This window comes from Oreochromis aureus, linkage group 15, assembly GCF_013358895.1.
Source record: "Oreochromis aureus strain Israel breed Guangdong linkage group 15, ZZ_aureus, whole genome shotgun sequence".
NCBI classification, from domain to species: Eukaryota; Metazoa; Chordata; class Actinopteri; order Cichliformes; family Cichlidae; genus Oreochromis; species Oreochromis aureus.
Window position 1 is genome coordinate 22,099,939 of NC_052956.1, and position 14,413 is coordinate 22,114,351.

The 14,413-nt window shown below is 37.3% G+C and overlaps 1 protein-coding gene across 1 annotated transcript; it reads left to right on the forward strand.

Moving 5' to 3' along the window:
* Nucleotides 1-475: 475 nt before the first annotated feature.
* Nucleotides 476-10,293, forward strand: LOC120433180 (tyrosine-protein phosphatase non-receptor type substrate 1-like). Its single transcript, XM_039599030.1, has 7 exons — nt 476-4,418; nt 4,589-4,921; nt 5,025-5,315; nt 8,720-8,803; nt 8,892-8,920; nt 9,609-9,685; nt 9,877-10,293. Exons 1-6 carry the CDS (start codon nt 4,358-4,360, stop codon nt 9,660-9,662), a joined length of 852 nt encoding a protein of 283 aa, XP_039454964.1. The 5' UTR covers nt 476-4,357; the 3' UTR covers nt 9,663-9,685; nt 9,877-10,293.
* Nucleotides 10,294-14,413: the final 4,120 nt, after the last annotated feature.

Genomic DNA, 14,413 nt, shown 5'->3' on the forward strand with positions numbered 1-14,413 from the left:
AACAGGAACTACATGCCCATACAAAGGAGCTGACTGTGTCAAGACGCAGACAGACAGAGAGACACAGAGACAGCCAATATGTTTACTCTGTTTTAATAGTTTTGCAATTTTCATTAGTTTTATTTTTCTTTAGTTTTGACTTAAGATTTTAAAACTAAACACATTTTTGCTACAAAATCAGTTAATTTTGTGACCACTCATTGCAGTTTTAGATAGTTTTACTTTTGTTTTTATTTTTATTTCTGTTAACGAAAAATTTTTTTTTTTGACTTCTAGTTTTGTTTTTTTCGTTGGTTTGACTTATCAATGATGAATTTGATCTGCAGTACGCCATTTTGGAAATATGGCATAACAGAGGCGACAATTTTGCAGACCAAGCAGCAAAATCAGTAGCAGTACAAACAGTAGACGCACTTATGGTGACAACACCTCTATGCAAATTCCACTGGATATCTTGAGAAATGAACCACACATTTGTGCCATTACTAGAGCGAAAAGAAATGGTTGAGGTGCGGAGCAATTCTACAGGATGATCTGATCATATGTGATGGGAAACCGTTACAACCGAAGTCTTTATACAAAAACAGTAGCTCTTGTGACACATGAAGTTGTTCATGCGTCAACAGGAGGGAGTCTAATTAGTTAAAAACACTAGTTAAAGACACTTCTATACATTAAATTTCAAACAAGTCAATAAGAGAAACAACTCTAGCAGAGTGGATGACAAAGTTGCTGGAAAACAGAGAAATAGTTTTGAACAATCAACTGCCGAGTGATTCTCTTCCAGTTTCTTGCAGGTTGAAAAAGGGTTGAACCAATCCAAGAACCACAATCTCCCGAATAGAAAAGTGAGCAGTAAAGTCTAGACTGCAGACCGCTCTAACCTCTGGTGTTCACTCGGTGGGGAGAAGGGCTATCAGTGGCAACACTGAGACACTCGCTCCTCTTGCTGGGTGTCTACTCATTGGAGGCCAAGGGTGTGTCCACGGTCGAGAAGAGGAGAAACGCTCACAGAGGGAGACATGATGGAGATGGAAATACTAAATGCAAACCAGGATGCCCCTGAGGGTGAGAAACCGCACAGACGACGTCGATGCTGGACAAGAGGATGCCAACTGACCACTGTCACAACGATGTGTTCCATGCTCGTGTTCACAGTATTCTTATCACTGGCCCTGGTAGGCATGAACACGGCCTGCACCAGCAACCCATGTGACCCACACTGCCCGAGGATTTACCGGCAGGCTCCAAATGTGACGTGTCCTGAAAGGGGAACCATTTTTAAGCTGCAGCCTATGCCCAGAAGAACGCGCGGCAGCAACGAGAAACAAAGAAGTGGAGAACAATGCTGCACCTTCATACCTAACAACACTGCAGCTGACGGCAGTCTGACCAGAGCCCTGGAAAGACTGAAGACCCTGAATGAGAGAATGAAAGAACATTCTGGAGTGGACACTTCCATGTGGGACAGCTGGATGGACGTGTTTGGAAAGTACCGCAGCCTAGTGTCATCAATCCTAGTGTCAATAGCTGTTTTTGCAGCCATATTGACCCTATGTGGCTGTTGTTGTATTCCCTGCATAAGATCCATGATCAACAGACTGATAGCCACAGCTATTACACCGGACCCTGTCGGCCAAAAAAGAAATTATGACACTGCTGGAGCACGCCGACACTGACTCAAACACCGACGACGAAGATGAAGAAACAACCTGTAACTAAAAGAAAAAAGACACTCCTGTTAATAATGAAGCAACAGTTAAAATGCACTGTCAAGAGACTGTATGCTGATAAAAGTTAAAATGTGTAAAACAAATTAACAACAGGAGGGATATGTTAAGAGATTTTCAAATGTTTCAAGTATTATTCCCACTGCCATTTGTACGTTATTGAAAGTTTATCTTTAATTTTAGTGTTAATAGTTGTTTACCCATTTATTCTTTCCATTTAATCGTATTTTACTGCTTCACTAGAAGTGAAGCTGAAGTAAAGACAAAAGCATAGTGTTCTCAGATATGATTTACCCAGGACATCTCCTCTGTACCTGGTTCTCTACGAGCCGTTTCACTCCCAGGAAGGGGAGAGCAGGACGTTCTTATCTATACACTCCCAAATACAAAGAGGGCCCATTCTTCAGAATCACACACACACACTCTGAGATCATAAACTTCACACACACACATACTCTGAAACGCTATAAATAAAGAACTGCCACATACGCTGGTTGTGAGCCTGAGACAGCAGCGCTCACCCAGCGTGCGCACGTTGTTACCATCTAAACTGTCTTGAGTGTCTTTATTTCACCTGAAGAATGTCTTGTTTAAATATTTACTCCTTACAGGTTCCATTATTTAACATTGTGTTATTTTTATTAGATATTAAACAGCTGCATTTCATTCAGTTATTTTCTGCCATTTTTATTTCTACTGATTTCTAGGTTCTGGGTAGAAATGATAATGAAGAAGATGAGACAGTGACCTACAGCATCGTGAAGGCTCCCTCCTCTTCTTCTGTGGGAGACCCCAGTGATCTCTATGCTAAGATCAAGTAATGAAGGAAATGAGAAAAATATCTTACAGTATAGATATAGCTTATATTATTACGATCATTTTTCATTTATAAATGATTCGTTTTCTGTGTGCTTGTTTTTGTTTGGTTTTGGGTTGTATTACTGTGTGCAAAAGAAGAAAGTTTTCATTAGGTTATATTTCAGTACAGAAGCTTAGAATATTTTCATATTCCTGTAATCTTTTTAATTCAAAATGCATTTTATGCATTTTACATTTGTACACAATGTCTGTGAATTAAAAAGAAAAAAAGTTTAATTTGTTTTGTTTTGTGACCCTTTTGTGTACTAACCTGTGTTTTGCATTTTATTGAAAAAGAAAGATATTTTATTATCCATTAAAAGCATTCTAATATGACTAAAGCCAACATGCAGACATGCATGCTATATGCATAAAGCAATACATTATATTTGGAACAAATGCAATACCAGATCAGATTACCATCTGCTTGGTGCATGTTAATCAGACAAGCGGGAGAGGAGTTTGACTCTTTACTTCACTTTAACACTTCATCCTGTTTTCTAATGCATGCTATATAAAGGAATGAAGAAGTGCGTTACTGGAAGCAATTATCTCTATAAACATCTTCACACCTTTTCTCTTATTCTTTTTTTAAGGTATCAAACACGTCACTTTTGCTTGTGCATGCTATGAGACATTGTGTCCTTGACATGTCTGTTTTTGTTGTCACATCACGCTACTCACAGGAACACAACACTTTATCACTCTACAAGGAGTATTTTAGAGACTGTGACAAAAAAAGAAATAAATTCATAATGTTTCAACTGAGGGGGATCGAAATATTTTCATTAATGACATCAATGCTTCAGGTTAGCTTTAAAATTGAATTTTTTTTAAATGTATTTATTTGTTTAATGGTAGCTTTAAGATGACTCCACTGTCTCTTAAACTTAAAGACTGTCTTCAGTGGAAAAACAGAACCATGAACAGCTTCAAAGAGTGATCTTCTGAAATTCTTTTTTTTTCTTTTTTCGTTCGCTTCAGGGTTTAAGAAATTAATTTGTTACTAATAGTTAGAGTTGCCCATTATAAATACAGCTTACTTTATCTTTTATTTTTTATAGTATTCAGGTTTCAGTTTTATGTTTTATAAAGCAGACTTTTTTTATTTAAAAAGTTTTATTTATTTATTTTGTTGACATGTGTTTAACGATGAAGATGACAGTGCAGTGAACTTTAAAAATGTCAGATGTTCTGATAGAGTCTAACTGAACCGTCCACAGCAACAGATCACAAAGTCATTTTAAGTGTGTTAATAGAACAATAGAATATAGTTTAACAGTTCAACTTTTTTTTTCTTTCTCTGTAAAAGACATTATATAAAGCAATGTAGAGCTGCATTATGGGAAATCTTTATCTTAAAGTACAATCCTGACATGTTCCTGTTCCTGTTTATGGCATCAAACATGTCATTGCCACCTTCCACCAAGGGACTGCACACAGTGTGCTTATTGAGTCTTAAAAAAGTTTTCCTATCACAGCCCTGTGTTGCTTTAAAGTCTGATTTAAATTGTTAAAATAAATTTTTCTTTAAATAATTATTGTCTCACAATCACTCGTCTCTCCTGTAGTCATACTGGATTGTTACAGCATCTTTGTGAGCCGCGTATTACCTCTGACATCTCAGTTTTAGAAACAAAACCTCAAATTGATTTGAAGTAAATGACATCACAGGAAATCATCTCTGAAACTCTCTACAAGAAGCACTATTTTAGACACAGTGACAGTTATTACTGTGAAATACAAGAAGCAGAAAGGCTGAGGAGACGATGTTTGACTTCATATGGATTCAAATGTTTTCAGTTATGACACTAATGCTTCAGTTAACAGGTAAGAATGCATATACAGATATAAATGAGATTTCAGGAATGTATTTTATTATTACTGTTAATGATGTAATATGATCAATGATCATTTAAGTGCAGCAAAGTATGTTGTTTCTATTTTTTTTAATGTGCTATTTTAAAATCTTGGATAAGTGTTTAATTTCTTCTCAACAGCAGCAGTAACTGAACACTGTGATGTTGTTGTCAGAGTTGGAGATGAAGTCACTTTGTCTTGTGGAAATGTGACAGATGATCAGGATAAATGTAATGCAGCTACCTGGCTCTTCTCTAGTTCTAGTAACACAACAGCAATAACAGTGTTTGAACATGGAGACATTCACAAAAATACCAAAACTAAATCACACAGACTGAGTGTGACAGCAAACTGTTCTTTGGTGATAAGGAACGTCTCAGCTGAGGATGTTGGTCAGTACACCTGCAGAAAGTTCAGCAAATCAGAAAAAATACAAGATCGAGATATTCCAGCTTTCCTCTATCTTGTTAACAGTAAGTATTTCCATCACAATGTTTTCAGCTCAAGTTTCCCCTCAGAACAACATAAATTCAATGAAGTTCAAACTGTAGTTTTACTCTCGTCTGTTTTAACCAGTGACTGCACATAAGGACAACAACACAGTGACACTGAGCTGCTCTGTGCTGAAATACGGTGAATGCCAATACACAGTGAAGTGGCTCTATAAGGATGAAGAGATTGATAACAATGCCAAAGACTTTGAAACATCACAGTCCACCTGTTCAGCCAGTGTGACCTTTACAACTTCTCATAATGTTTACACATCAGAGAATTATGAGGTATTCAAATGCCAAGTGAGAAAGGGTAAAGCAATGCAAGAGTTCCCCTTCAGGAATCATCCTTTAAGTGACCAAACTGACCAAACTGGTGAGAATATGAATAGTTTATGTTACACTTTTATCAAATATGCTGTGAACTGCTTTTGTAATTGTGTTTTAAATGTAACATTTTTTCTATCATTTACACAGAGCCCACTGTAGTAACTTCATGTATTTATCTCTACATAACTGAGATAATGTGGTGTCACATTCTTTTAGGAATAAGAACTTCATATAATAGTTTATCTTAAGGCTACGCTTTTATCGAATATACTGTGAACTGCTTTTGTAAATGTGTTTTAAATGTCTTTTTTCCATCTACTTAGAGCGTATAACATCATGTATTCATCTCTACATAAATGAGATAGCATAGCATCATCTTGAAACCAAATATTTTTTGTATGTTGTGACGTGAATAAGGCATGGCGGCAGGGGCGGATCTAGAGAAATTTCCTTAGGGTGGCATGAGGGTGGCAAAGAAATCAAATGGGGTGGCAAAATCAAAGCCTTTTTTTTTTTCCCCAAACACATATGTAGGTGGCTACATATGGTTAAAATGATTCAAATGCAGTAAGCATACACGTTTTTCATATAAATATAGTCTATAACTTAATTATTGTCTCTAGCCCACATAATTACACACTTTAGTTACATAAAACATGTGAGTTTTGATATTTATGTACTGTATAGCCTGTATAATAAATAAATATGTAGCCCAATAAGTATAAAATCCAGAAAGCTACACAACATGGGGCAGTTCATTTACAAACACAAGTCTAACTTAAGTTTCACACTGTTTTTTGTTAGAAAACAATCACGTTGTTACAGCTTAAATTACACAAAATGTCAGAAATCTGCACTGTCATGAACAAACATTTAAACCTAATTTTTCATGATTTGTTGGATTAACCCACTGAGGTCTGAAATACAACTGGCCATTTTTGACTCCTTTTGAGTTTACGTTTGTAGTTCACCCTCAAATTGTTTCATTTGATTTTTTTCCCCCTTGCCTTGTTTGGTATCATTATTTTCAGCTCAACTGAATTTAGTTGTTTTTTTCACTGACATACTGCATTAGTATTACTGATCTGAAATCACACAAAGAACTTAAAATCCTAGTAGTATTTTTTACTGTAAAAAAACCCCACAGACATGTTGAGTAAATTTTTATAACTTGAAATGCAAATATAAATTGTACTTTTGTAAACATATACAACTATTTATCTAAAAATGCAGCCAATACACCTTTTTTCATTTTGTACAACCATTTAAAAATATTACTAAAACTAAAATGAGAGAACAATCAGGTTTCGCAATAAGATGCCCCACAAATGATGTGTGCCAGTAAAAAAAGTTTGTCCACCAAAAGACAGAGGAGAACAGCACAGGGAGAAACCTGCAGGCCTGACAACAGGTGTATCACTCCGCTGGTTTTCTACTTAGTGACAGTGTTTACACTGCAAATGTGCCTTAGTGACATTCATTAGTGCCCTCACTGACACACAAAACAAAACGACTACACAACAGAACAACTACACAAGACAACACAACACACTAAGTATACACTCCACACTAAACGTCACAAATCTCCCACATCTAAAAACTCTCTCTCTCATTCTCACGCTCGCTCTGTCTCGCTGCCGTTACCGTCACTCTAAAAACTCTCCCCTCTTCCTAAACATCCAAATCCCACGTGTTGACTTTTTTTTTTTAATTGGTCGACATGGTACATTTTTCCACCGATAGGAAAAGAGGTGGCTTTTTTTCTTTCTTTACTGTTTTCGCGCTGTCCTTAGAAAACGCTTAAAACACACACACACACAAAAACGTGACGACAGTATTTAGAAAAAAGCGTGGCTTATATATATGATCATAACTCTGGATTTACTGGCCTGTAATTAAAATTTAAAAACTTTGAAGTCAGAACTTTCAGTGTGGGTTGAAATAGAGACTCAGCGTGGCTGCAGCTTGTTGCTATGTCAGCTTAAAACAGTCATGTGATTTGGAGGTGCAGCATGTCTGTGGACCCCACAGGGTTAATAACACTCACCTTCCTTCCATTTCCAGAATGTAACATCCAACCAAATGTGTAAAATCCGAAATTCCAATGGTGTTGTTCAAAATGTGCTCTGGCACAATCATAAGCATGGCTTGCTACTGAAAACAAGAAAAAAGCCGGTCCTGCTATGGGCTGAACCATTTGTTAACGGTGGAGGGGGGGACACTATGCAATATATTCAGTTTTAGCATTTATATTCACTGTTGACTGTAACTACGCTCAAACTGTTAATGCTATCTTATTTTAATAAACAACACTGTCATATGCAAAACTGGGGTGGCACTTGGGGTGGCAAGGGATCATTTTAGGGTGGCACTTGCCACCCCATGCCACCCTTCTAGATCCGCCCCTGCATGGCGGGACCACAGGTTGTAATTATGAGCCATTTTTATCAGCTCACAAGCTGCCAGCCACACATCACACCACAACACAATCCTCCACCAACCCCTGAGTCCCCGTGTTTTAACAGGCGGGCGTGATTGCGGATGCCGTGCAGGTGCGTCCGCGCGGCACCACCGACCACGTCTTACCACACACCCCTGTCGCTGGATTGAGGCCAGGGAGCCATCCGGCCGAACCTACTCCCCCCAACTGGCGTCCCCACCCCCGACAGGGCGTATCTCTTCCTGAGGCCGCCCACACTTCCAGCGGTGGTGGCGACACTAGTCCAGAAGTGGTTATTATTTTAACTATAATCACACCTGAGATTATAACCTGAATCCATGACCTTTACCTGAACCTGCTGAAAGAACACATTCATGCCATATCTAAATGCAAACAGTTTTTTACCAGTTTCCCCATAATTATATATTTAATTATATATTTAATTGTTTAAAACTTATTATTGTGAGCTTTCAGCTAAAGGGAGCCACGTGTAACTATTTATTCAGGTGCACAATTGATGTTAATGGCATTAGTAGTGAAATTAGTGAACATAACCTTAGACTTACATTATGTTGTTGATGCAAAAACACTCCACCACCCACCAACTCCACCCCCAAATAAAATTACATTAGCTTATTACAACAAATCAATATTTATGTATGTTGACAGTTGCAGTAAAGTTTTCACATCATCACAGGTGAGACACTCTAATTAACAAATGAACATATGATTACATTCAAAATAACAAAGAAATGATATAAAAGTTGCGCTGTCAAATTTCTAACATGACCTTGTATTTACACATCGGAGAATTGGTTTTCAATCACATGTCAAAGAAAAGCAAAAGAACAATCTGATTTATTATAAATCAGATTGATTTATTATTATTTATTTATTTTAATTGAGCAGGCACCCATTAATAACTGAGGACATGTATTCCCTCTTTCTGAAGTCATCCATATTAAAAAGAACAAGAAACAACTTGTAAATTGTATTTTTTCTCTTCCCAGTCTTGTCCAGGCTCATCATTGTGGCTGTGGGTTTGGCAGCACTCATAACAGTCGCTGTGGTTGTTAATACTTGGACAAGAGCTGGTGAGAGTATTCACATCTAAACCAGAAGGTTAGACATATCAAGATTCTGTTTTTTGAAGCTGATCTCGAATCTTTCTTGTCTTTTTAGGTAAAAAAGAAGAAACAAATGAAAACACGGTGAGTCTATTAAACGGAGTTAAAACACTTTGAAAAACACATTTGTATATTAGACTTTACTAATACACAAATTTTAGAGCCAGCTACTATCAGGATGAAATCTAACTTATGAGAAATACGAACAAAGCGCATATAAGGATAAATGAATCAAATAATAAATTCCAGTTCCAATACAAACAGGGTTTTCATCCTGTGATGTTTGATACAGGCCTTGTTGGTCTAGTTTAAAAAGCTGTAAGAAATAATGCCAAATGAGTTGAATATTCATCATCATATTCACTTGAAAAGCTGGACAGAGTCCTGTTTTCCTTTAACTTTAATTTGAATTATGGATTCATATGTGACTCAGTCAAAAGCTAAGTGTAGTTTAAGTCCATAAACTGATTTCCTTCCAGGAATGTGTATCGTATGTGCTCATCAGTCCTCTCGTGCTAAGACTACAGATAATTAATTTCCATTGTGTTCATGCTAAACTTTTAAAATGCTTCAATGTTCATGTTCATTTGAGTTCAATTGCACATGTTTGCTTTGGATGGAAGTGTGCACCAGATGAGCACGATGTCATTTTTACTTATGCTTTATAAAGACCAATAGATGCCCAAAGAGCAGAGAATTTATATTGATATTGTTACTAGAAAATGTGAAGATCTCAGGTGATTTGAGTGTGTCATCATGATTTATTTCACAGGTGCTTAATGAAAATCATGATGGAGCAGTGAACTATGAAAATGTCCAGGCTTGACGTCTCGATGAAGTCTGACCAACGTAAGTGTGCCGTATATTGTACAAATATTAGAACTTCTTAAACATAGATTCATTTTTTCACCTAACTCTCGATACAGTCCTATTTAGAATCCTACAAGCTTTTATAAAAATCAGTTTTTCTGTATTAGTTGTTGTAACCACTGTCCTTGTTCCCCTCTGTGTTGGTTGTTTTTTGTTTGTTTGTTTTGAAGGAAAACACAAAAAGAAGAAAGAAAAAAGGAATGCTATTGGGGTCCATCAAACTGCAGATGTTAGCACAAATGATTATGACCAAAATTTGAAATGAAAAAATACAGGTTCATACACTTAAGGTTTAGACAAGTAATAAAAAGCTTGAGACATTTTTCAGGGTTTCTTCATACTGTAGGCCTTCAGAAGGCCTACAGTATGAAACTTCAAACACTTATACATGCTGGTGTTTTTTTTTCTTCTTCAGAGTTTTAAAGCACTCTAAAATGTTCTTACTATTTCAATGAAGCCCTGTGGATCTTTTTTGACACCAACAGCCTGGCCTGGTCATTGCTGTCACCTTTCTCAAGGGCAGCGTAGTAATTTTTCATGTGTCTGAACGAACACACAAACTCCCTGAGCGATCTCGTGGACCACTGTGAGCGACATCAGACGTGTGCACTGTGGTCACGCCAGCGTGTAATCCATCCAAGTTACATGTTTATTAAAATAATAAAATTACAGCATTTACATTTCTGTTAGACTACTTTTAATTAACTGCTTTAGCCCACTTACAATGAAAATTAAAAAAAAACAATCTTGTTCATGACCTGTGTAGTATGTTAACACTATTGGAAGTAAAAATAACTTGAACTCCAATTTTGAAAACACAACTTTCTTTCTTTTTTTAAAAAAAAAAAACAAAAAACTCTGACAACAAAGTTTTTTGCAGTTCTTTACCTAAAAATGCAGCCAAGGCGGGTTTTTTAAACAAACATTTCAAAATATTTACAGAACAATCAGGTGTTCTGCATCAAATCTGATGCCACTCCAAAAAATAATTTCTTTCCACTATGAGATAAAGGAGAACAACAGCCTGATACCTGCAGGCCTGACAACAGGAGATGTATCACTCCTGTAACACCTGTAACATTCAGCAGCCGCCTCATTGTTCTGACACACACAAGAAAACTATTGACTACACTACACACTAACTACACAAGATTTGCGCTAAACGTTGCAAATCTCTCACGTCTCAAAACACCATCGTCACTCCTAAAACTTCCTCCCGTTTCTTAACAACTAAATGCCGTGTTTTGATTGGTCGACATGGTACATTTTTCGACCAATGGGAAAGGGTGGCGTGTTTCGGTTTCGTCTTTGCTCACAGGCGGAGAGTGCGTTCGAGCGTTTTCCTTATAAAACCCTGTTTTTACCGTTTCTTCCCGCAGTAAATATGAACAACAATAGTATTCAGGAAGAAGACCAAACATTGCATTTTTCTTTAATCATAACTCTGTTTTATGTGGCCTATCAATGCGATTTAAAAACTGGTATAAAGTCCACACTTTTTCCGTCAATTGTTCGTCTGTCCTGCTCACATCTCCAATGGTTGTACACGTTGTCATTAACATGGCTTCACTCCACATCGGCCACGACGCTTTGCTAGCTAAAACACCGGTGCTGGCACATATTTACTTTAATTTCAATTCAGGTTAGAATTTTTTTTGTGTGCGCAACGCAGATTTTCTCTGCGCAGAGACCGTGCCAACAGTGCGCAATTGCGCACGTGCGCAGCTTAGAGGGAACATTGGTGGGGAGTGAATCTGTTGTAAAGCAACTTCACCAGCAGATGCCACCAAATTCTGCGCCCTGCTCCTTTTACCCTTTTAACTCATTCAACAACATAGAAACGTATATGAGGAAAAGTGACCCAGACCAGTAGCGGTTTTAGATACGGGCGACACGGGGCGGCATCGTGATGGGGGGCGGCATCACGGCATCGGCAAAAAAAAAAAAAAAAAAAAATGCTCGTACTCATGCTGCCCCGACGGCAGCCAGCGCATATTGGGAATGTCATAGGCACCAATCGGTTTTCTATCGCCCATTTGCTGGGAGTAAGGGCGCCCTCCGTTTGCGAGGTGCGCCTGCTGCTTGCGGCACAGGGAGCAGAGGGCGGGGCGGCGGGGGATTCTCTGGCTGGCTGGAGCAGCATCTAATAACCAACTCACAAAATAAAACAAAATAAAAACAAAACAACAAACACGAAAACACCGGACATTATGATACAGACTTATAATTTGCACCGATGTTTTTTCGAAATTCTATACACGAAAACTGAGCGCGAGAGCCCTCGGTACGCCTGCGCGCTGCTGAAGTCAAAGTAAACTTTATTGTCATACAGTACAGTATATAGAGAGACGAGACGACGAGGCTCCAGTTACAGCAGTGCAAATAAACGAACAATAAATATAGTAGAGTAAGAAAATAAATATACACTTTAGGACTCGGGGTAAAGGGATCAATAACAATTTAAAATTTATAGAGGGAGTGTTCGCCCAGGGCGCCAAACAGGCTAGGACCGCGACTGACCCAGACCATACTAGAGGATAATAGGATTAGGAGGAAAATAGGATTAAGATTAAAAGCCAAGACATTCTAAGATTTAGTGTGAGTTTCTAAGAGAATGTGTAAAAGTTTCTATTTAATAAACTGAGGGTATATCAATGAAGTGACACTGGTGTTACAAGGTCTTACATGCCAGATGATTTTTGTGTATGATTATGTTGTTGACAGAAGTTACTATTGTAGCTAGAATAGAAGCTACAGACTCTTTTTAAATTCATGAGTGCTTAAAAAACAGAAAAGGAATGCGAAATCACTCTATAACATGCTTGATGACAAAAGCATTTTTGTAACTACAGTGGAATTGACATGTTTTACTTTCTTGACTGTATAAGAACTGCACCAATGCAAAAGCAAATCATTGCAGGACAATGAAAGGTAGATGAGCACAGGAGAAGCAGGTGTGTCTGCAGCTGAGGGTGCTTGATGCCACAGTGCCAGCCATGTTCTCTCAGTGAGAGGAGAGAGAAAGACAGAGAATGAGCAAAAGAAGAGAATGAAAGAATAAGCTGCCTGGCTGAGGAAGGAGCAACCTGAGTCCACCTGGGGTAATATGACAGGCAGATTTGTCAGCGGGATAACTATAAACACCATAAACAATGCAGTCACTACTCTATATACATGTGTAGCTGAAAGCCAAAAAAAAAAGACCAAATTTACATTTGTTTTGTCTGAGTAACATGGTAACATCACACTGTAAGAAATAGAAGAACTGTAATAAATATTTATCTGAAGATGCAATCCTCACACGTCTCTTTGATCTTTCTTTTTTAGGGTGTCAAATATGTCATTACCACAACTGCATGTTGGTATGGAAGGTAACGTTGAGTCTTAATATAGTTTGAACTATGTGGAGTAATGTTACTATTAGAAAGTTTGAAATGCACTATATGTTTCTGATATATTTCTTACTATAGGTGTGTAATGATGATGACGCTGGATGTATGAACAGTGAAAATGTCAGATATCCTAATGGAGTTTGAAACTTGTGTGTTTCTCAGACTTGACCAATCAACACCTTCTACAACATCACATGCCGTATATGTGTATCCATTTCAGGAATTTAATGACATTAAAAAACAATAGCTGATTATTGATGATTATGTAAGGGTCTTTTTTCAGCTACTCTGACTTTGTAGAAGATTACTGGCTTGATTTAATAACACATTAAGAAGCACATTTTTATTTAGTTTTATTTTCCATATGGTGATTATCATAATTACTGCAGAAGCCTGAGTTCAATTTGGATATTCAAGAGCTGTTCAAAATTAATTAAAAAAAAACAATTTAACATTGGGTCGTACCATGTATTTTATGATTCCTATCAGAAAATAGTTTAATCTATAGGGTGCACAGTAACTGTGCTGGATGATGAGCTAGAGAATGTATTATTATTGATTTTCCATTAAAATATCAAGAAACACACACATGAATGTAGAATTTTAGAGAGAACACAGGTGTCCTCTTTTTTGGTCAAAATGACGCAAACAGAACATAACGGTCACTTTCAGGAAGTAATAAAGGCTTGAAGACATCACAGTCATCCTCTTTCCACTGTGGCCTTTTCAACTTCTTGTAATGTTTCCACATAGAAGTGACAAATGGTGAAGATGTGCAGTTTGCCTTCAGGAATCAACTTCCTGGTATTAAAACAGGTGAGAATTTTGTGTGTGAGGTGCTCACAACAGATTTATCCTGATTTTTGTGTTTGTTTGTGTTTTTTCCTTGAAACACAAAGAATCCTATAATTACTACTGATAGGTACAGGATACTTAAGAGTTATCAATCACTGACCAGTGATGCTGTTGTGTAATCCTTTGTACTGATGACATTCAAACATATCACTGTCACGTCTGTGCAGCACATAATGTTGTCTTACTGAGACTGCACATGAATTTCCTCTTACATCTTTATGTTGCTTCTAATTGCAAAAGTTAAGTTTTTTTATTAAGTGTATTGTTGATCAATAATGGAATATACATTTTCAGAGAGAAAACAAATGGCCTCTTTTTTCTTTTTTTTTTTTAGTAAGAATTACGTAGACTTAACATATAGGTCACTTTGAGGAAGTGATGTCATCGGAAATAATTGGTACATATCTTTATAGAAGGGACTATTTTAGAGCCAGTGTGACAAAGAAGAAGAAAAGCCAAG